The 22,344-nt window shown below is 48.0% G+C and overlaps 1 protein-coding gene across 1 annotated transcript in view; it reads left to right on the top strand.

Annotated features, from left to right (window-relative positions):
* The window catches only part of ROCK1 (Rho associated coiled-coil containing protein kinase 1), a 2,273,505-nt gene that overhangs the window by 1,318,495 nt on the left and 932,666 nt on the right, over window positions 1–22,344 (top strand). Inside the window, exon 17 of the mRNA XM_086965620.1 lies at window positions 19,792–19,898. Coding sequence (XP_086821746.1) covers window positions 19,792–19,898 — 107 coding nt within the window. The remainder of the gene's footprint in view (window positions 1–19,791; window positions 19,899–22,344) is intronic.

Below are 22,344 nucleotides of genomic sequence, written 5' to 3'. Positions count from 1 at the left end.
AAAGATTGGTCATGCACTAGCATATATCAAAGAAGCTATCTCAACAGTTGTCTTTTTTTTTAGGAGCAATAGTTTTGAGTTGCTGGATTTATTTTTGTAGATCCTGTCCTGGTTTTTAGTCTGTTTTGTAAACATGGTCTTGTAATGCTTATGTTGATTCAATTTCCTGTTTTTGTTTCGATTTATTTTTGCAGTGTTTATCTACTTATTTTTTAACTCTTTCATACATCATAAGTATGCTACAATAGTGAACGATAACTAGAAATGAAGACGCTTTAGACATTTTATCAATAAAGATGTCAAGTAAAGGGATATTATTGATGTAGCTTAATTTTCTCAGGCAGCAGTAAAGGTCCTGAGATTTAAAATCTTCCGACTGCCGGGCCTTGACCTCGAAAGCTAGGCGGGAGCCGTCCCGCAAGCTACTCGAGATCCGGCAGTCGGCTCCGTGCCACTCAAGGTCCCGATCGAGGAGGAAGTCGAGGGATCGGTCGCAGAGCCGCAGTCGTCGCTTGTCAAGTCCTCACCACCACTTGTCGGGCTCCAAATCCTCCGTTAAGTCGTGGCATTCGAAAAGAAGTTGAAGAGGGACAACGCTCTTCAGACTCCACTCGCGCAACGCAGCTGAGGATTCCGGCGACACCGCCCTCGCGGCTCTATCGGAGCCGCAGGCGTCGCTCCCAGGTCCATGCCCTCCGGTCCCTTGCCTGTAAGCGACACCGGAGGAGATACGTGATATCCGCGTGGCCATGAGGACTCACTTCCTTTCGTCGAGGCCTCTTGGCGTGCCTTCGGGCCCCGCAGACCCGACGTGGGGCCCTGGCGGGCCGTTGGCTCCGGCCCTGGCGCCGTCTGGTGCTATGGCCCCGGCGCCATTGTTGACTTTGGTCCCGACGCCGCAGGTCCCCGTGGGATCCAGGCCCCACGTCTCCTCCGCTTGCGCCGACCCCGATGGTGTCGCTCCCAGCGCCATCCTCAGACGACGACGGCCCCAGTTTCAGCCCCGGTCCGGGTCCCGCATCGGAACAGCACAGTCTCCGGCGTCGATGGGTGAGCCTTTCACCTACGAACCGGCACCGTCATTCCAGCATGTTTACCAGGACACGGATGAATGAAGGGACTGGGAGGGGTTTCTGGCGCCAAGCGGGGTCAGGAGATGCTGCCACCGTCGTCCCTTACCGCGTACACCTTTCATTGAGCCTAGCGCTTGCACTAAGCGGCGGATTTCAGCTAAAATAGATTAGAACTTGATTTGTACCTGTACTCTATGTTTAGACCACTTCACAGCCTCTGAGCTCGATACTCCAGCCTGCCCGCCCCGGTCCGACTCGGTAGCCAATACTGTTGTGCGGAGGGCGGGGCAGGCAAGAGCCAGACGCCCACAGGAAGTAGAGCGGTCAGCGCTCTAGCTGATCACAATTGGAGGGCTATTTAGCCCCTCGTCGGATCAAGCGCGCAGCGGTTGAGCGCAGCGGGGCGCCCTGGACGGCGCCTAAGACAAGCCAAAGACCTGCCCGTCTGCGCCCGTCCGCGCCAGGACGGGGCCCAGGGGCCATGGGGGATGCATCAATCGGTCTCCCAATGCATTCCTCACGAAGGCTCACATACACACCACAGGTACTGCGGCAACTCAAATCTGCCCCACTATCAGGCTGCAAACGGGATGTGTTCCCTGAGATTGAAGGCCCTTTTTCCTGCTATTATTGCCACAGTCAGTTCAGTACTCTAATAAGAGACGATATCGAGGTTAAACACTACCAACCATGTAAAACGCCTAGCAATATTGAGAATGATCCTACCCAGACTCCCTCGGGGAGAAAAAACATCCTTTGCAATATTAGGTCACTCTCCAAACATACTGCCGAAGTATGGGACCTAATTTCCTCAAATCAGCCTGATCTGTGCTATCTCACAGAAACATGGCTAAAACCACACTCCACCCCTGCTATAACCCTAGGAATTCCTGACGGCTACAAAATAGTCAGACTGGACCGGCCGATAAAAACTGGTGGTGGGATAGCCATTGTGCACAAACAAGAAATTAGCATCACGATATTAGATGAGCTGAGTACCCCTGAAATTGAACTACTAATTTTTAAACTAGTATGGTCCCCCAAAGAAAGTCAAAAAGGTGCCCTAATATACCGTCCTCCGGGGCCCTGCATAAATTTCTCCAATAAGCTGATTGAGCTACTGGCCCCTCATATAAATAATGAAAGTAACTTCATACTAGTAGGGGATTTTAATGTACACAGCGAAAAGCTGGATTGTAATGAGGCACAGACCTTACTAACAGACTTATCCTTACTAGGACTGATAAAACGAAACTCTGGGCCCACCCATCAGGCTGGACACACTCTTGACCTGATTTTATCTACTTTTCTGTCAGTTTCATGTCTACCTGGAGTTCAGGTTAACTGGACTGATCATTTTATAATGGAATTTTACACCCCGTATTCTAACTCTACTCCTGCAAGCACTATCTCCCTACCCAGTGTACGCAGACAATGGCACAAAGTTACTGCTGACTCCTTTAAGGGAAAATTCAAGCCTTTTGCCATCCTCCCCACTGATAATGCTGAAATAGCACTTGGAAAATTTGAATGTGCAACTAGGGATGCGATAGAGAAAATTGCTCCCATGAAGCATTTTAAACCCAGACCTGCTAAAAAACAGGAAGTCTGGTTCTCGGACCATTTAAGGGCATTAAAGTTAACCGCCAGGAAGCTTGAGAAGAAGTGGAGAACTTCTCATTTGGTAGAGGACAAGAACAAATATTGGGATTCACTATCCATCTACCACAAAGCTATCCGGGTAGCACGAAAAACCCATATTACGGCTCAAATTACAGCTGCAGGGAACTCACCCAGGGTCCTCTATCAAATCCTTCAAACATTTGTTAAACCTACAGCATGTGAAACATCTGAGGTAGCGTCACAGCAGTTATGCAATGAAATATCTCAATTTTTTACAGAAAAAATAGATAAAATTTATGAAAAAATACTTTGCACCAACAAGACTATCACTACTGATACAGCGCCTCCCCAAATAGATGCCGACCCGAAGCAGAATACTCATTCTCTTGATACCTTCCCTCCTATTTCGTCTGATAACATCCTCTCTCTGATCTCACAGATCAAAAGTGGTAGCCCAGACGATACTATTCCAGCGAGGATAATGCCCGCTTTAGCTGACCAACTCCGCCCTATGATTGGAGACTTGGTAAACCTCTCGCTAAGCACAGGCAATGTCCCTAGAGAATGGAAACGAGCCATTGTTAGACCTATCAGGAAAAACTCTGCGATTCCGTGGACCGAATTGGCTAATCTGAGGCCCATCTCCTTACTACCTTTCCTAGGGAAACTGACTGAGAAGCATGTCAACCACCATCTCTCCAGCTACATCGAACTTGCTGGGGCTCTGGACTACTCTCAGTCAGGTTTCAGACCCAAACATAGCACTGAATCCACCCTTCTGTCAGTCACTGATGATTTGCACATGTACCAGGACAAGGGCATCTCAGTAATCTTGGTTCTTTTAGATCTGTCTGCAGCGTTCGACACCGTGTCACATTCCATCTTGACTGAGCGGTTGTCGAACGCTGGCATTAAGAACAAAGCCCTTGCCTGGCTAAGGAGTTTTTTATCCGATCGCACCCAGACTGTCACCATGGGTGCATATCGTTCAGCGGAGATGGAGATATCAAAAGGGGTGCCCCAGGGTTCGTGTCTAAGCCCGACCCTCTTCAACATTTATGTGGCACCCCTGGCTAGAGTGATGCGTAGGTACGGGTTTATCCCAGTATCCTACGCTGATGACACCCAGCTCCTCTTCCCCTTTAAAACCCTCTCCGCTGAAGTAAGAAACTCCTTCTCATTAGGTATGAAGGCAGTGGCGCACTGGATGTCCTCCAACTGCCTTCAGTGCAACGTCAGCAAGACGGAAGTCATGCTGTTTGGAGAAGCCAGGATGCTATGGGCCCCGGATTGGTGGCCACAGGATTTGGGAGCAGCCCCAGAACCCAAGCAGATAGTGAAAAACTTGGGGGTCCGTCTGGACCAAGAACTATCACTAAAACAGCATTCCAACTTCATCTCGGGTTCTTGTTTCCATACCATCAGCCTGCTGCGGAAAGTCTTTCCTTTACTGCCAGATTCCTTTAGGAGGACGCTAGTACAGGCACTCGTGCTAAGTCGGATCGATTACTGTAATGGCCTGCTGCTTTCTGCCAATGAAGGCGTGTTGGCTAAGCTCCAGGTCATTCAAAACACAGCGGCCCGCCTGGTTCTGAATGCTCCGCCAAGAACTTCATCTAAACCCCTCCTTGAGCAATTACATTGGCTCTCGATCCGGCAAAGAACAAAATTCAAGATAGCCTGTCTAATACACAAATGTCTCCATGGACAAGGGCCTGCATATCTGGAAAACAAATTTATTCCCTATATTCCATCTCGAACACTAAGATCAAGTAATAATCTGCTCCTAGTGGTGCCCCGCGCCAAGAAAGCGAGGCATGGGAATAAAGCGCTGTCAATTGCAGGACCCACATTATGGAACAAACTCCCTTTGTCCCTAAGACAGTGTACTGAGCACTTAAAATTCAGAAGGCAACTGAAAACCGTCTTATTTAAAAATGAGATCTAGCATCTGCTCCAATTCACATCTTCTGTTTAGTTGGCACCAAGCGCAGAGATACTCCATCTGGAGTCGATTCGAGCGCTATAAAAACCAGCAAATAAATAAATAAAATAAATAAATAAGGGGTCTGAGGACCCTCTGGCATAGCAGTGCCAGTTGAGCCAGGACTGTGCAGATGAGCTAGGGCAGGCCAGTGGTTTAGATACTTTGCCTGACACTGGATTCATCTCTTCTCCCTCCGTGGCTATGGGGGAGGGACTTATGGTGTGGTGTTGAGCAGGGATGCCAAGACCTTGGCTCTTTAGCTCCCTGCTGCGGCCGTGAGCACTAACCTCCTCACTGAGGTGCTTTAGCCGTCAGTAAGCTCCTCGGAGCCTCTACTGCCGTTCAATGAGGCCCTCACAGACGTTCTGATGGGCACCTGGTCGAAGCCCTCCACAGTGCCCCCTGTGGATCGGAACGTGGCCCGACGCCACCGCCCGGCTCCGGGTGACCCTAGCTTTCTGTCCGTGCACCCCACCCCGAGAGCCTGGTGAGCCAGGCCTCTACTTCCCGGACCGCATTCCCGACCGCTCCCCCGGTACGGGAATCCAAAAGGTTTGATCAGTTTGGGAAGAAACTGTTCTCCTCATTATGTTTGGGGTTGCAGTCTATCAACACCGCTGGCCTTTTGGGCCGTTATACCCACTCTTTGTGGGAGGCGGTTGCGGACGTGCTGCCTCAGTGTCCGGAGGAGGGGTGGGATGCGGCACGCTACTCTATCAGGATTGCACTGTATACCACAGACTCGCTGGGAAGGGCAATTTCCACGATGGTGGCAGTTCGCTGTCATGCCTGGCTGAGGTCCGCCAATTTCTTGGGGTATGTCCAGGCCACGCTCATGGACATGCTATTCTATGGCCGTCGCCTCTTGGCGACAAAGCAGACAGTGCGCTTGAGCATTTCAAGGACTCCAGGGCTACGGACAAATGCTTGGTCCTGTCAGGCCAGCGGCAGCAGACCTCTGCTTTTCGCCCCTTTCGTGGCCAAGGAAGGGGCGCCCCCCACACGTCCTGCCAGCCAAAGGCTGCAGAACCAGCCTCAATGCAGCCGCGGGCGTGGTAACCGCTGTGGCGATGCCGGGGGACAACGACAAAATCAGTCCACATTCACTCCCGCAGCATCTGCCTCAAAGCCTTCCTAGTCCGAGCTTTCATGACCATTCGATGCATGTGGAGGGCAGGGTCCGCCATCACCTCCTCTACTGGCGCTCCATCACGTCAGACAGGTGGGTGCTGCAAATTGTCTCAAAGGGCTATTCCCTCCCCTTCAAAGCAACCCCTCCAGCCATGCCAACGCAATACCACCGCATGTCGGGGGATCACTTGCAACTTCTGCAGGAGGAAGTTATGGCCCTCTTGGCCAAAGGGGCCATCAAGCGGGTTCCTGGGCTAGAAGTAGGACGTGGTTGTTACTCCCACTATTTTCTGGTACCCAAGAAGGGCAAAGGAGGCCTATGCCCGATCTTGGACCTCCAGAGCGTCAACGGCTTCCTGCAGGAGTTCAAAATGGTGACTTTAGCTCAGGTCCTGGCTGCCCTCGACCCTGGAGACTGGATGGTAGCGTTGGACTTGCGGGACACATATTTCCACATCCCCGTCCTGCCGGCCCACCGGCGCTACCTGCGGTTAACGGTAGGCCACGAGCAATTTCAGTTTACCGTGCTCCACTTCGGCCTCACCACTGCCCCTCGGGTGTTCTTGAATGTGATGGCGGTGGTCGCAGCTCATCTGCGCGGATCAGGGGTTTCAGTCTTCCCCTATCTCGACGACTGGTTGTTGAAGGCAGGCTCGCCTCAAACAGTCGTCTCCTACCTCCAGACTACGGCCGACCTCCTGCACTCGCTGGGGTTCTCCAGGTTTCAGGTTTTATAGTCTTTATTTCGATTTAAAAAATCATAAAAGACACATTGTAACATATTTCAAAAATTTCTAAATTTTTTAAATAATCTTAACAATGTACATTTGTGGTAATTATAATTTAAAAAACACCACGGCATCAACTTAATACAATAACTAAGCAAAATAAAATGGAACTATACAAAACAAAACAAGACCACTTTAAAATATTATTAAACAACAAGAAATGCAAAGACAGACCTGTCCAAAGCATAATTAAAATTATAAAATTCAAAGGATTGGGAAAGATACAATAAAGCAGAACCATTCCTAATGCAAGATACATAATATATTATTATCCTAAATTTAAAGAGGAAGAGAGACAGTTAATCTTATAGTGGGGGCATCTGAAGGCTCTATCAGGGAGTTTATCTGCTATTTGACCTGATGATCCAAGCCCACCATAAGAATTTGGCTAGGCTCACCACAATCACCTCTGATGTATTGGTTCTTAAAACCCAAATGGCCTCTGCAGACTTTCTAAAAGGGAGGCGCTGAAACAGGGGTTTTAGCCATTTAGTTTGCGGTGCTGTGTAGATAGGACAGGCAAACAAAAAATGGCCCTCGGTTTCCTTATGACATGTACACCATCTACAAAATTCAGAAGCACCATTAGTCCAATTATTTGTGAAGGTGTTTAATGGCAAAGTTCCTACCCGAAACTGATGGTAGAGTTTCTTGTCCAGCGGTTTGGTGATAACATCCCAATATGACTCACGGGAGGGATCCAACTTAAAAGTCAGAAACCTTCCTGTGAGACTGGTAGAGCTGGAGGCAAAAGCACGTGTTTGGCGGAGCAAAGCCCAATACAATGCCTTGAATTCTTGTTTGGAGGGAAAGGCTTTGGTGCTAGGGGATATCCACAGTTGTTCTAACCCCATATCTACTAGAGTATTTTTTACCATTTGAAGCCAAGGAATTCTCCCGGAACCCCCGATTGGCCTTACTTCGGCCAGTTCCTTTGCAAAAAGGGTGAGATCGGGGGAGGTCCATATGCGCCTCTAAAAGGCCACCAATCTAAATCTGGCCATCTCATTAATGGGAAGGCACCCCAGATCTAAACAAAGGGGAACGGATGGGGTCGATTGGGGTAGTCCTATTAAATTCCGTAGAAACTTACACTGGGTTTTAAATAGACTTGAGAGATCCATGTAACCCCAGAGGTCTGCACCATATAGCATTGCTGAATTAATCTTGGTGTCATAAATCTTAAGTGCTGGGATAACCAGTTTTGTAATTGATCTCTTTTGCTCATTTAGTAAACAACCAGTGAGTCGGGCGAGCTTAAGCTGTTGGACACCGACTTGGTCTTTCCATCCCAGACGACGGTCAAGAGTAACCCCCAAATATGTCATAGTCTCGACTTGTTCCAACTTGACTCCGCTCATGCTTACAGAGCTCCGGACAGGATGGTTCCTTGTAAGGACCATAAACTTGGTTTTGCCCACGTTTACCTTAAGGTCATTAATGACACAGAACTCCTCAAAGCGGTCCAACGCCCGCTGTAGTCCGCTACGTGTTCTTGAGAGAAGTAGGGTGTCATCGGCGAAGATGAGCATTGGGAACCTTGTCCCTGCCAGCAAAGGGGCATCGGTGGGAGTATCTGCGAAGAATGTGACTACTTGATCTATGAATAAAAGGAAGAGTGTAGGCGCCAGGACGCACCCCTGACGCACACCTCGGGTTACGGAAAAAGGTTCCGTCACTTGTCCCTGACCTCCCCACCTCACCCTTGCATAGAGTTCTTCATGCATTTTAACTATTAGATCAAGTAGCTCCATGGGTATTCCTAATTCCCTCAAGACACCCCACAGTTTGTCCCTCGGCACTAGATCGAAGGCGGACTTCAGATCGATGAACGCTGCAAAGATGGTACCACCGCCAAGCAGGACCACCTTCCAGTAGATCAGACAAAATCTGAACACCTGGTCGATGGTGCTCGTTCCCGATCTGAAGCCCGCCTGCATGGGAGATAGTATGTCCTCTAGTTCGATCCAACCTTGGACCCTGCCCAGAACCATGCGTGCAATGATTTTTTGAATGGAGTCGATGAGACTAATCGGGCGATAATTGCCCGGATTAGACCTGTCGCCTTTTTTATGTATTGGGAGTATCTCCGCCCCCTTCCACGACTTGGGGATTCTAGCTCCTTTGGCTATTGCATTAGCAATCTTAGTTATATAGGGCACCCAGAGAGCGGAGTTACCTCTGAACAAATCGGCGGGGATGAGATCCATCCCTGGCGCTTTCCCCCGCTGGGTCAGGCCAAGTGCTAGTTCTACCTCATTTTCGCAGAAATTAAGTTTCTCCACGCAAATGGATGACAAGAGCGCCTCACCCGATGTGCATGGGGGGTTAGTATTCTCGACACTAAATTGTGCCGAGTAAAAAGTCACCCAAGCTTCGGGAGGAACGTGGTTTGTGGGGGTGCGTGAGTCTGGATCCTTCCCCCACTTTACTAAATCCCAAAATTTAGTCGGGTTGTTCGAGAAGGAGGCCTCCAAAAGATCCGACCAATACAAATCCTCACACTCCCTTTTGGCTACCCACTGTATTTTCCTATATTGCAACCTATCTGCTTTAACTGCATCCATGTTCCGGGATTTAACTGCCTTAATAAGGTGACTGTGGCCTCCCTACACTTTTTATTGTACCATTTCTGACTGGGGACATTTGATTTAGTAGTTCCCTTCTGACACGGAAGAGAAAGTAGGGTCTTTAGTTGATCAAAACAACGTTCATGGAGGTCAATAATCATATTTGTATTTTCAGGGCTACCCCCCGGCAAATCATATGGCAATATTTCATTAAACATTTTTAAACCCACAGTATTGACTTTCTCCTGTAGGGTTTCATCCTCCACGAACCTAGACCATTTCAACCTTTTCCGGACATTAGTCAAAAGCACATCCCCTGTCCGTGAGGAACCAGGTTCCTCCAATCCTGGTAACCTTAGTTTGAGTGTCAGGGGATTGTGGTCACTTTCTGGGCGGGATACCACTTCCATGTCCACCAACAGAGGCCAATATTCCAACTTTAGCAGAAAGTAATCAATCCGGTTTTTCCTTAGGCCATTATCAAAGGTGTAATTGGCACCTAGATCTGATTTAGTGCGACCATTGATGGCCCGGAATCCCCGGGTTAGACAAAGAGCCATCCAGTTTACTGCTGCCTCACTCGCATTAACAGTTTTATTGGACAACAAATCAGGAATGTCCCAAGCTGCATCCTCTGCTGATCCCCAGCTGTCCCCTATATCATAGAGCGGCTCAAAAGTGCAGTTTAGATCTCCTGCTAAGATGATAACATTTTCACTGCCCAAGCCAGCAAGGTTATGGTCCAATACATCTAGCATAACGGGGCAACGACCGCCAGGTAGGCCTCGAACATATATGTTAAATACAACTAAATCCCGAAGGCCAGCCTTACTTAGTTTAATTATCAGAAGGTCCAAGTTCTCTACAAGTATCTCTGTAGGGTAATATCCCAGTGACTGCTTCACCCAGATCAGCAGACCCCCTGAGGCTCGCCCCTTACCACCTCTAATTGCTGGTTTAAAAAAGTTGACATAGCCCAACCTATAGGTTGGGTCTGGTGCCCAAGTTTCCTGTAATAGGATGATATCAATTTGTCCATGAACTCCAACCAATCTTCAGAAAGCATACGGCCCTTAACCCCGGCAACATTCCAGGACACTATGTTAAGTATTTCTGGAGGGGAGGCTACCGTGGGGATCATAGGGACTAAAGCTACAGTAGACGCCAGTTCACCCCCTGTTCCCAACCCACTCTCTATGCTCTTATGATTATCCAAAGTTTTCCCCACCAACAAGGCCTCTTTTGGAACCTTGGGTGCTAAAACAGTGGCTTCTTTGGTTGCTAGTGCCCCCAAACACTCCTCTACATTATTTGTAGGTAATGGGACCTCCTGTCTTGGCGTCGCTGCCACATACCCACAATTCTCAACAGAGTTGGTCATTCTAGATGGTGTATGATGTCAATCTATGGCCTCAAAATCAGAGAGGGGGCCAAAATGATAGACGAGAAGTGGAAATTGCTGGGGATGTGGTGTCATTGCTATGGGATGCCTCCTAACAGGGGGTCTCCTATAGTTAGGGCCAGTTGGAAAAAACTCTGTCTTTGGGGATAGAAATATGCTAGGCCCAGAGTTTGGACGTCCCCCTGTCTAGCAAACCTAGCTTCTCTTCGAATAGTGTCCACCACCCAGGGGTCCTTAAACAAAATTAATATGCAGTCACCCTCCAGGTCTTTGGTGCCATGGCCCACCCAGTCAACTCTCCTTACAAAGAGAATTTCTGTTGGCGAAGATGGTGGCATGGGACGGTTTTTATTCAGCCAAAAAATCACCTTATTGCGTAGTTTCCCATATGACTCCTTGCTACCAGCTTTTAAAGGGGCAACACCTGTTAGTAATATTGTATATTGTGTTGCCTCCGGGGGAAGGTCTGCACGGGGGATGGTATACCTAGTGCGTTTTCCCACCGTTGGGGTTTTAGGACTTAGGTGGTTAAATGTTTGCCCTGGTGGTGGCTGTCGAGGGGTACTAGGGTTGGGTTTTGCCCGTTCAGTCGGCCGGGCTATGTGAGGTCTGACAGAATTAGATTTATCAGTGGCCTTCATCTTAAGAGCCTGTGATAGAGTACCCTCAGTTACCTTAGTTACCTTAGTGGGAGTAACTCTTGCCCCATGTCGATTTATTGTTAGCTTCCCCTGTTGGTGTTGGGTTAGTAGCTTTGCTGATGGAGGCGTTATTAATACATGTTGTCTTAGGTGCTAGCTGTGTAGTAATACCTCCCACTGATCTAGGACTAGTTAGCTTTTGTAGCAAGCCCAGATTTGTACTCACTACAGACTCCAGGGTGTCTATTTTGGAGGTGATCAGCCTTGTCCGCTCCAAGACAGGGAGTAGGAGGGTTTTGATCATGGCCTCCATTTTTAACAATAAAACTTCATCACTATTAAGGCACATTGGGCAGGAATTAGAAGATCCTAAGGAAATAAGGGAAGGGCATAACACGTTAGGGAATACTGGGGGTATTTGTGTATCTGGGGGGTGCTCGAGGACAGGAGCATCATTGCTAGATGTATCTTTAAGTTTGGGCATCTTGCGATCTCTCCCCCCCAGGTGACTCGAGTCTTGCTTTCTCTTTCGAGATGTTGTATCTAAGCCCGAGGGGTCTACCTCTACTAGGAAATTCGATACGGTATTATTGGCATTGGGGGCGTTGGGTGATAAGTGACTAAATTCTAGATTAAAGTCAGAGTCCCCACTATCATGGGTTTCAGCCCCCCGCTTAATTGAGTATCGTCTAAATTATGATCTACATTGACCAGGGAAAGAGCAGAGGGGCCCTCCCCCACGCCATCTATATGAACTATTGCCTCAGTGGTGACGGAGTGTATGCAATTAAATGCTGCATGTGCTGCAGGACTGGTAGTAGTTGCCATCCCACCCAGCGAAGATCGCTTGCCGCTAACAAGATCGAGAGAAAGTCTTTTTTCCACCATCGCGATTTCCTTTTCCAAAATCCCTGTAGCTCGGGTAATAAAGGCGTCCAGCGGGCCCGAAACACCTCCATTGGTAGTTAGAATTTGGACCGTGCGCTCTTTGCCTGATCTTAGAGGCATGTTGATATCTGCTTGGGACCAACTATAACTATATTATATCTCACACACTAATGGATGGAGTATTAGGAGATCTATATGGCCCACACAGTCTATATGTTAATTCTTATACCTAAACACAGTTAACCATAGGGTTTAGTTCAATCAATACGCTCTGCCTGCATAGAGCAAAGCAGGGTCGGGCGAAGAGGGTGGGCCCCGGCCGGACTCTGCCGTACTCGAACGGCCTCAAACGGCCCACTCTTTGCCTGGTCTTCGCCCCGAGCTCCGTCCCGCGCGCGTCCTGCTGCGCGTGACGGATACACTATTTTTATCCTCCCAGGCGGGTGGGCGTTGCCGCTGCGGGAAGAGGCTGCCGGTGTGTTGGTTCTCCTCGCAGTCCCGCAGCGGTGTGGGCGGGTCCGGGGTCAAGCGGCAGCCGTGGAGCGGGTGCCGCGACCGAGGGACAGCAAGGAAGAATCCGGCCAAAGTTCCACGGGTAAATGCGCCCAGTCAAGTCAGCAAAACAAAGCCCCAGCGAAGAGTAGCTGGGGTTCTCCATCAACGTGCCGCAGTCTCACCTGTGCCCCTCTCAGAAGCTCCTTTTCATCGGAGCGGTTCTTGACTCTGCGCAGTTTCGAGTTTATCCTCCGGAATAGCTTGTTCGGGATATTTAGGCTTGGATTACGATCTTTCAGCCTTTATCCTGACTTTCGGTCGGGTTGACGCTGCGGCTCCTGGGGCTGATGGCCTCCTGCATCCTTCTGGTGCATCACGCCAGGTGGCGGATGCGGGCTCTGCAGTGGGACCTGAAGTCTCAGTGGGCACAGCATCAGGGCAACCTGTCAGACCACGTCCTGCTCTAGGAGGGCACTGCGAGTCAGTTGCAGTGGTCGCTCACGACCCGTGATTGGTTAAACTGCAGATCCCTCTCCTTACCCCAACCGGAGCATGTAGTATTGACGGACGCGTCCCTCCTGGGATGGGGGACCCACATGGGAGAGGCGTAGATCAGAGGCCTCTGTTCTCCGGCGGAGTCCTTGCTCCATATCAACCTTCTGGAGCTGCGGGCGATCCGACTTGCACTGAAGGCATTCCTTCCCTCTGTCTGGGGAAGTGTAGTGCAGGTGTTCACAGACAACACCACCTCCATGTGGTACTGCAACAAACCGGGCGGGTGGGGTCGTGGACCCAATGCCAGGAGGCTCTGCGCCTCTGGCAGTGGCTGGAACATCAGGGCGTGACCCTGGTGGTTCAACACCTGGCAGGTTCCCTGAACGCCAGGGCGGACGAACTCAGCCGTAGGTGCATGATGGATCACGAATGGCGTCTGAACTCAGACGTGGCGCAAGGCCTCTTTCAGCAATGGGGAGAGCCTTGGTTAGATCTATTCGCCACAGAAGGGAATGCGCAATGTCATAAGTTCTACGCGTTGGAATTTCCAGGGCGGCACTTGCTCTGAGACTCTTTTCGTTGCGAGTGGAGCTGCGGTCTGTTGTACGCCTTTCCGTCTATACCACTTCCCAAGTGCTGAAGAAGATCAGACGCGACCGGGCCCAAGTTATCCTTGTGGCTCCGGACTGGGCACCAAGATACTGGTATCCCGAGCTACTCAGCATATCTGTCGATCCACTGATTCATCTGCCTCTTCAGGAGGACCTTCTGTCGCAGCAGCATTGGACGGTCCTCCACCCGAACCTGTCCAGTCTCTATCTCCATGCTTGGAGATTGAGCGGCGACAGTTGAGGCCATTTGACTTGCCTCCTGAAGTTTGTAATGTAATTCTGGCAGCCATGCGTCCCTCCACAAAGTCGGTATACGCCTGTAGATAGAATAGATTTGTGGCATGGTGCACAGCAAAGGCTGTGGATCCTCTCTCTGCCCCTCTTTCTGAGGTTCTCCTCTTCCTTCTTTCTCTTGCCCAGCAGGGCTCTGCTCTGGGCACTATCAAGGGCTACCTTTCTGCCCTTTCCGCCTTCTTAAGGCTACCTGATCAGCCTTTTTTGTTCAAGTCCCCGATTGTAAATAGTTTCTTGAAGGGCATCACTCATATGTTCCCCCTTGTTCCTTTCGTGATGCCCCAGTGGGACTTGAATCTGGTTCTGACCTACCTGTTGTGTGCTCCTTAGGAGCCGCTTCATAACTGTCCTCTCCGTCTTCTTACGCTTAAGGCTTCTTTCCTGGTTGCCATCACCTCTGCTAGGAGAGTTAGTGAGCTCCACGCTCTTTCCTCCAAGCATCCTTTCCTTTCTGTCCATCTGGACAAGGTTGTGTTGCGGACGAGACCTTCGTTCCTACCCAAGGTTGTCACGGCCTTCCACATTGGGCAGTCCATTACCTTGCCCACCTTCTTTCCGCATCCGTCTAAAGAGGAAGAGCGGCTCCACCGTCTGGACCCAAAAAGTGCGCTCTCATACTAACTGGATCGCACACGCCAGTTCCGGGTGGATGACCAACTCTTAGTTGGTTACGCGGGCGCTAAGAAGGGACAGGCGGTGCACAAATGGACCAGCTCTTGGTGGGTCGTGTTGTGCATCAAGGCATGCTACTCTTGGGCTAAGAAGGAGCCTCCTGTTGGGCTGAGGGCCCATTCCACTCGGGCCACGGCGGCTACTACTGCCCTGGGCCCGGGAGTCCCCTTACAGGGCATCTTTCAGGCAGCTACGTGGGTCTTGCTGCACACGTTCGCAAGACACTACTGCTTCGACAGCCAAGTCCGGAGGGAAGGCTTCTTTGGCCGTTCCGTCCTCCAGGACTTTCTGGTGTGATTATTGGTTCGCAGACCCACCACCGGGGTTGGTATTGCTGGGGTATCTATTCTAAGGTAAGGAATCGAATACTAACCTGTTTCTTTCAGATGCACAAGTTACTTACCTTCGGTAACGATATATCTGTAAGAAACAGTAGTTAGTATTAGATTCCTACCGCCCCACCCATCCTCCCCGTTCTGCGAACCGAAATCTAGGGTTAAGGTCATCCCCTTTCAGGGCCCTAGTTTCATGGCACCAGTGTTGGTTTTTATAATGGCTCTGCGTTTCTGGCGCGGAAAAGCTGTGTATAAGAACTGACGTCGGTGCGCGAGGGCGGCGTCTAAGTACTCCGGCCACGTCATCCCTGCGCCGACCCCGGACGCGGAGCCGCAGACGACGCCTACTGTCGAGCAAGGGTACTGCTACGCAAAAGTTTCCGGATCCAGTCTGACGCCTGGGGATATTCTAAGGTAAGGAATCTAATACTAACTACTGTTTCTTACAGATATATTGTTACCGAAGGTAAGTAACTTGTGCATCTAGACAATTGGCTGCTCAAGACATCCACGTGTCAGGAGGCTCAACTACACTTCAATTGGATCTCCGACCTTCTCCTTCGATTGGGACTTCATGTGAATCAAACAAAGTATACCTCAGCGCCTGTACAGTGTCTGCAATATCTGAATCATCCATCCATACTTGCAAACGTGTATACTTCGGAGGAGAGAGGCTTTTTGATCCTTCAGAAGGCTCTGGCTCTCATGACAATGTCTCACCAGACTCTGAGGAACATCTCCTCTCTTCTGAGCTCCATGGCATCTTGCATATTCCTCACATCGAATGCACGTCTCCACATGAGGCCCATGCAGGAATGTCTGGAAGACCAATGGGACCAGTGAACAGGAGATTGGGAAGACCGGATTCAACTGTCTCAACCCTCCTGTCCATCAAATTGTGGTGTTTGCCCACCAATCTCCTACGAGTAACTCCTTTTCACAAGGATATACCTGCTCCAACTATAGTCATAGATGCCTTTCTCCTGGGATGGGGAGCCCATACAAATCAGCTTCAGATTAATTGCAAATGGTCACGCATGGAATCCACTTACCACGTCCGTCTGCTAGAGCTATGAGCAGTCCATTTGGCTCTGAAAGCTTTTCAGCCGTTATTCCGTGCCAGCTCACTGCTTGTCCAGACAGACAATGCAACAAAAATATTCTACCTCAATAAGCAGGGAGGCTTGAAATTCAGACCATTATCTTGGGAATCCCAGACGATCTGTAGTTAGCTTCTTGTCAGAAACCCGATCATAACAGCAACTCACCTCCCAGGTGTTCAAAATGCTCAGGTCCTTCAGGATAATCACGAGTGGGTCTTAAATGATGACGTGGTACGAGATATATTCGAAAAATGAGGTACTCCAGAGATAGATTTGTTCGCCACTGCAGAAAAACGCAAATGTTAAAACTTCGCCTCCAGGTTCTACCAACCAGGAACCCTGGGGAATGCCCTATGGATGAACTGATCATGCAGATTTCCCTACGCCTTTTCTCCAGTTCCCCTGATCCAGACAGTTCTCATCAAGCTCTCTCAATCACAAGCCAAAATAATTCTCGTAGCACCGGAATGGCCACGTCAATGGTAGTTCACGGACCTCCTTCACTGTATACCCGTCCACATCTCAGGCTTCCCTGCAAACTAGTCTTACTAACGAAGTTCGGAGGACAGATGGTGCACCCCAACCTCTCCTCTTTAAATTTTGCAGCATGGCTCCTGAGCTAGTGCAGTATGGACACTTGAACTTACCTCAAAACTTCATGGACATTCTTAAGGAAGCTAAGCCGCCATCCACATGCTCTGCTTATGCTCATAAATGGAAGAGATTCTGTATTTGGTGCTCATCAAGGAATGAGGACCCTATCTCTTGCCAGGAAGATGTCATCCTGCCAAACTTGCTTCATTTAGCACAATCTAGCCTTCAATTTTATTTCATTAAGGTTCACTTGGCAGCCCTAACTGCGTACAGGAAATACCCTTCACAAACTTCCTTTTTCAGTATTCCTCACATTAAAGATTTCTTGGAGGGTTTGAATACATTTTTTTCCCTCCCATTAGAAGTCCTTCCCCACTCTCCCCCCGCCCCCCTTTGGAGCTTAAAGTGGTTCTTTCTTGGCTAATGCAAGAACCCTTTGAACCCATTCATAAGGCTACTCTTCAGCTTCTGTCTTGGAAGACAGCTTTCCTTGTGGCTTTCACTTTCACCCCCAGGGTTAGCGAAATCCCGGCACTTTGCAGTTAAGAACCATACACAGTTTTCCATACATCTAAAGTGGTTATTAGGACTAATCCGAAATTCTTCCCTAAGGTAATTTTGGATTTACATGTGAACCAAACTATTTCCTTGCCTACTTTTTTCCAGCATCCATCTTCTCCAGCAGAGAGATCGCTTCATTGCCTGGATGTTAGAAGGGTTTTAAAATTCTATTTGGAAAAAAAACTAATGATCGAAGAAGATCGTATCAGTTATTTGTAAACTATGGCTCTCTCTGTGCAGGCCTAGCGACTTCCAAACAATCCATTTCCAGATGGATTGTTTCCTGTATTTTACTCTGTTACCAAAAAGCAAACAAATCCTTTACCGGAAAACCTAGGGCTCACTCTACTGTGGCTTTGCTTTGTAATATACACGTCTGAGATTTCTAAGGCTGCCACCTGGAAGTGAGTCCATACATTCACAAGACACTACTGCCTGGACTCTGTTGCCAAGGCAGATGCTCAATCAGGGCAGGATTCTCTTAGGAACCTCTTTGCTTGAACTTGCATTTCCATTCTCTGTCTCTTCCACTGCGTCTGTTTTTAGGGATGGGCTTGCTAGTCTATTCAAGTGCTTTAGACTATACATGGAAATCTCCTACAAGAGAAGAAATAGTTTCTTACCTGTAGCTCCAGTTCGCTTGTAGGGGTATTTTCATGATAAGTCATAAGCAACCCTCCCTCCTCCCCGGTGGAATAGACCGACGTATCCATTATATAACAGGCACTCACTTCTCATCTTCCTGAAAAAGAACTGAAGGAACTGCCACTAGCTTTGGCTCATGGGATACTGGTAGTCTCTGAAGTTTCTTAAAGGCACAGTGTCTAGTTTGACATATGACAGCTTTTGGGTCTACACTGTCCTGTCCTTTCATCTCTATCATGAATAAAGGAGTTTTGTGAAGGGGAGTTTTCTTTGTGTTAAACACCCAAAAATAATTGCACAAATTATAGTATACTGGCTATCTTTTTTCACTTCAGGATGAAGTTGTGGCAAGTGTAGCCTAGTTAGTTGGGTGGCATTATTGTCTTTTTTAACTCTTAAATGGCTTTGCAGGCCATCCTGAAGAAAGGCGAAAAATATCCACTTATGAAGAAATATCTAAAGAAGTGCACTGGGGTGTCCCAGCACGTTGGTGGGACTATTCAAGTGCTTATGACTTTTCATGGAAATATCCCTACAAGGGAACTGGCGTTACAGGTAAGAAACTATTCCTTAACCCGTTCCACGCTGGTTGCGGAATCGCTCCGTCACGAGCCTGGGGTGGGCTGCGCTGGTGACGGAGCGGTTCCGTCACGGCCCGCACGTCGCTGATTTTGGCTCCTGCGTGGCGGGTTTCATTAAGCGGGCGGGGCCGTGACGGAACCGCTCCGTCACAAGCACAGCCCACCCGAGGCTCATGACGGAGCGGTTCCGTCACGAGTACCGAAGCGCCGCGCGGCCCCCCTCCCCACTAGCGCTGCGGTTGAATAGCCGCCGCAGCTAAGGGGTTAATGAACACCTTCATCATGTGTGTCAATTTATAGAGATCACCTGGGATCTTGTTGGGCCTGTTGGTTTCCTGCATGGCTATTTGTAATGGAGGTGTACAGTTTAATGGACTGGCCACCCCCATCATTGGTACTTTCATTAAATTCATATATAGTCCAACCACTTAGGGAAATATAGTTTTTAGATAAATAGATAGATTGATATCTTGTGTTCTTTGTTAGTCAGAATAAACAGTCACAACTTGCAGTCTGGTGTTAAACGTTTGTATTTTCTGGTGGACAATATATATTCTGATTATATAAAGCCATTTTTTGTTTACAATTAAGTTTTTTTCTCTCTGTAAAGTGTTCTGGAAAGCCCACCAGAGGCAGTAATTTTGACTGTTTATGAATTTAACAAAGATACATATGATGTTGGAAATCAGAAGCATTTTCATCTCCATTACCCAACAGACCATCCCCCGACAGACCATTCTAGACGCTTGAACTCTGATACCAAAGTATTCTAGCAATCTAGCCAACTTTAACCATAAAATCGCAACATAATTTGTAAATTTACATTGTTTATATATAATGCAAACTTTTAAGACCAGTTTCCTGTTTGAAGATCCCATTTCTCTTTAGAGTGATCTCCTCACTTCTCGAGGTCTTTCTGGACACTGTTCAGTCCTGAATGTCTAGTCTACAAACCATTGATTTTAGGTATGTTGGTCTAATTAGATCTATTGTAGAAAAATAACAGTGTAGCACCTAGAATATGTTCGGTTATCATGAACAGGTCCTGGATTGGAGGGGGTGCTCACCCTACTCTACCTTCCTTGTGGCCAGCTTGAGCCCTGGTCGTTTTTTCTACAGAAATGGACAGTAAGACCTTTTGATCCAATGTTAAAGACTACATAGGCAGTAGTTTCCAACATATTTTCAAGGATTGCACGTATGTGCTCTTGTCTCTATTCTTTCTATGTAAGGGCATTGATACATCAGTTTTTAATAAAATAGCCAATGTACTTATGTGTTTTTTTGTGTATTTTAAATCAGCTCGAATTGCTACTTTACAAGATGAAGTGAAACATATCAAAAATAATCTTGAAAGAGTTGAAGCTGAGAGAAAGCAGACACAGGAGAACCTCAATATTTCTGAAAAGGTAAGTTTTTAAGTTAATTACAAATTATGTGAGTGTGTGAGTGAGCAAGAGCAATTATATATTATTCATACTTCATCGGTTTTTCCATTGATTTATGGCGCTTAAGCTTTTACCAGAAAAGGAGCAGCTCTTAAGCAACCCTTCTTTCTCAGGGATACATCTTTTTGCAAATTCCTCACCTCATAAACTTCCTCTAGGTTTCAGACTGAATTTGGAAAACCGTTCCCCTGGTGATAGCCTTCCGGCTCCGCCTAGTTATATCACGCAATTTCAGTTGCTGCTGTGCCCTTCCGGGATGTGAAATCTAGTTGTATATACACTATCAAATGGAGCACTGGCATAATTTTCAGTTTTATGTGCTTTATGAAAGTGGGTTCATAGCTTTTTATCCAGTTTTACTGACTGATTTCAAAAGTGAATCTGAGAGCAACTTGGTCAAATTGCTTCATATAATGTTTCAGGGTTTATGCCCTGCTGATAGTGTCATAAGTTGTCGATTGTATTCACTTGCCATCTCTATCTAGAGACTGGGATCCTGCCTTAACTTCTTTGCCCAGGAATGTTGCTTGTCCGTCACCCAAAGGCAATCCGAGAGCATGGTTGACCAAGTTAAAGAGCCAAAAAGGACAATTTGAAGAAGGCTCTCTATCCACCTCCAGGCAAGTATATTGACAGGGATCTTTCCCCCATGATAACATCACTAAGAAAACACAAGTAAGGCCACGGGGACAAGTCATCTTATTCTTCAAGGAAACTGGTCATCTTCCTGTGACTTTTAGGAGGTATGACTGCACCATGCCCTGATGGTGGCTTTGTCTCATCTTCAAAAATGATCCCATTTCTCAAAAGATGAAACCAATATTTGTGGCTCATTCTAACAACCTGTCTTACTGAGGCCTTTCAAAGGACCAAGCTAGATATATACAGGACTGCCTGATATTCCTATGGTCAATTTTCCAGCTTGGAAGTTCCATCAAGCACACAAAAAGTGATAAGTAGAATTCTCGCAAATAGTCTGACCGCAGGCAGCTGCTGGTAGCATTCAAACCAATAATTTATTTGCCAATACACCACCTCTGTTTAGACCCTGCCATATGCTAATCTGTCTTGGTCCTGCTCCAAAATTTCCTAAGTTAAAAATAAATTAACCCGACTACCTCTCAGACATGTGCTAACATCTGGATGAGCAGCGGTCTCCAGCAGCCAGTGGACTTGCTTCTAAGTCTTGAGTGAGGCGCTACAGATGGGCGGCCAAGCTTCGGCAGTTACAGTGGTACAAAAGCATTCAAGGCAGAATCTTGTGGGGTGCAGTTCTTGGTTGTAACATCCCAATCTGTCTCCGGCAGTTCTTGATGGTGGTATGGTCCATTTTTGGCAGTTACTTAATCACAGTACAATCTGCCTCAGGGGCAGTCCTTTGTTGTTTCACACACTTTCTCTATAGTTCTTGTTCTCAGCAGCGACAAACATGGTCCACTATTTTTGTCTAAAAGACCTAACACAGCAAGACATCACCCACTCTCCTCAGGGATAGTAGGTTGAGCTCCTCAGTCTTCTTTTCCCCCCACACACCTCTGGGATCAAGCTGCTTCGGCATGGTTGACAGGCTACTTCCCTCTCTCAGTAGGCAGGTTAGCGCCTAGGTTGTAAAAAGTCAGAGAATCCACTTCTTCCAGCATGGCAATACTTCAGGTGATATCCACTCATCTCTGAGAAGCTGGCTGTCTGGCAGACACCAGCTCTTGTTGCACTGCTATCTGATTACTCTGTAGAGCTCTACCTTCCTTGATCAGGAGAGCTTGGCGCGGGAAAGACAACTGGGTAAGTGGCTCCCACATTTATACTCTCAAAGCAGACTGGAGATTTGGATTCAGTCTGTACTTTCATAACTGATTTGGGGGCGGTTCTTTATCAAGGGCCCCCTTCAGGTTGCTCACCAGACGCAGCCTTTGTGTTGAGTGATACTCCTTTCAGGAGGGTAGTCCCCAACTTGGAGTACACATAACTGAAGCGCAAAGAGGTGTGAGCTTTCTGTACATGTCTATCAACAGTCGCATTAAACATTGATGAGTGAAAATGCAAAAGGAGGCCTCACCTAAAGGGTTTGCTTTCACATTGAACAATAGAGACTGCAGTCCCACCCTTCTTTCCCAGCATCTAGTTAATTGCTGCGATGCACAAAAACTAATAAGCACCTTCTCTCAGCAAACCTCTTAATTCAGTTTCTAAGGGAGTGTCTTCTTCCTTATCCCACTTCAGTATCTAGGTGTCTTCCCTCCAGCTAAAGAAATGTCAGCACATACACTTCTCCTGTCTGGGAGAACAACACACCTCTATCTTGTGCACAGGAACAGACCAGAGGGTTTCCAAAATGGAATTCCCAGGCCTTTCATTACTGGCTTGCTAATACACATAATGTGTATTCCATGCAGCCACATACACAAAC

The sequence above is a fragment of the Lissotriton vulgaris genome, chromosome 4_1, assembly GCF_964263255.1.
Source record: "Lissotriton vulgaris chromosome 4_1, aLisVul1.2, whole genome shotgun sequence".
Classification (NCBI taxonomy): domain Eukaryota; kingdom Metazoa; phylum Chordata; class Amphibia; order Caudata; family Salamandridae; genus Lissotriton; species Lissotriton vulgaris.
This window is presented reverse-complemented; position numbering and strand designations above follow the sequence as displayed.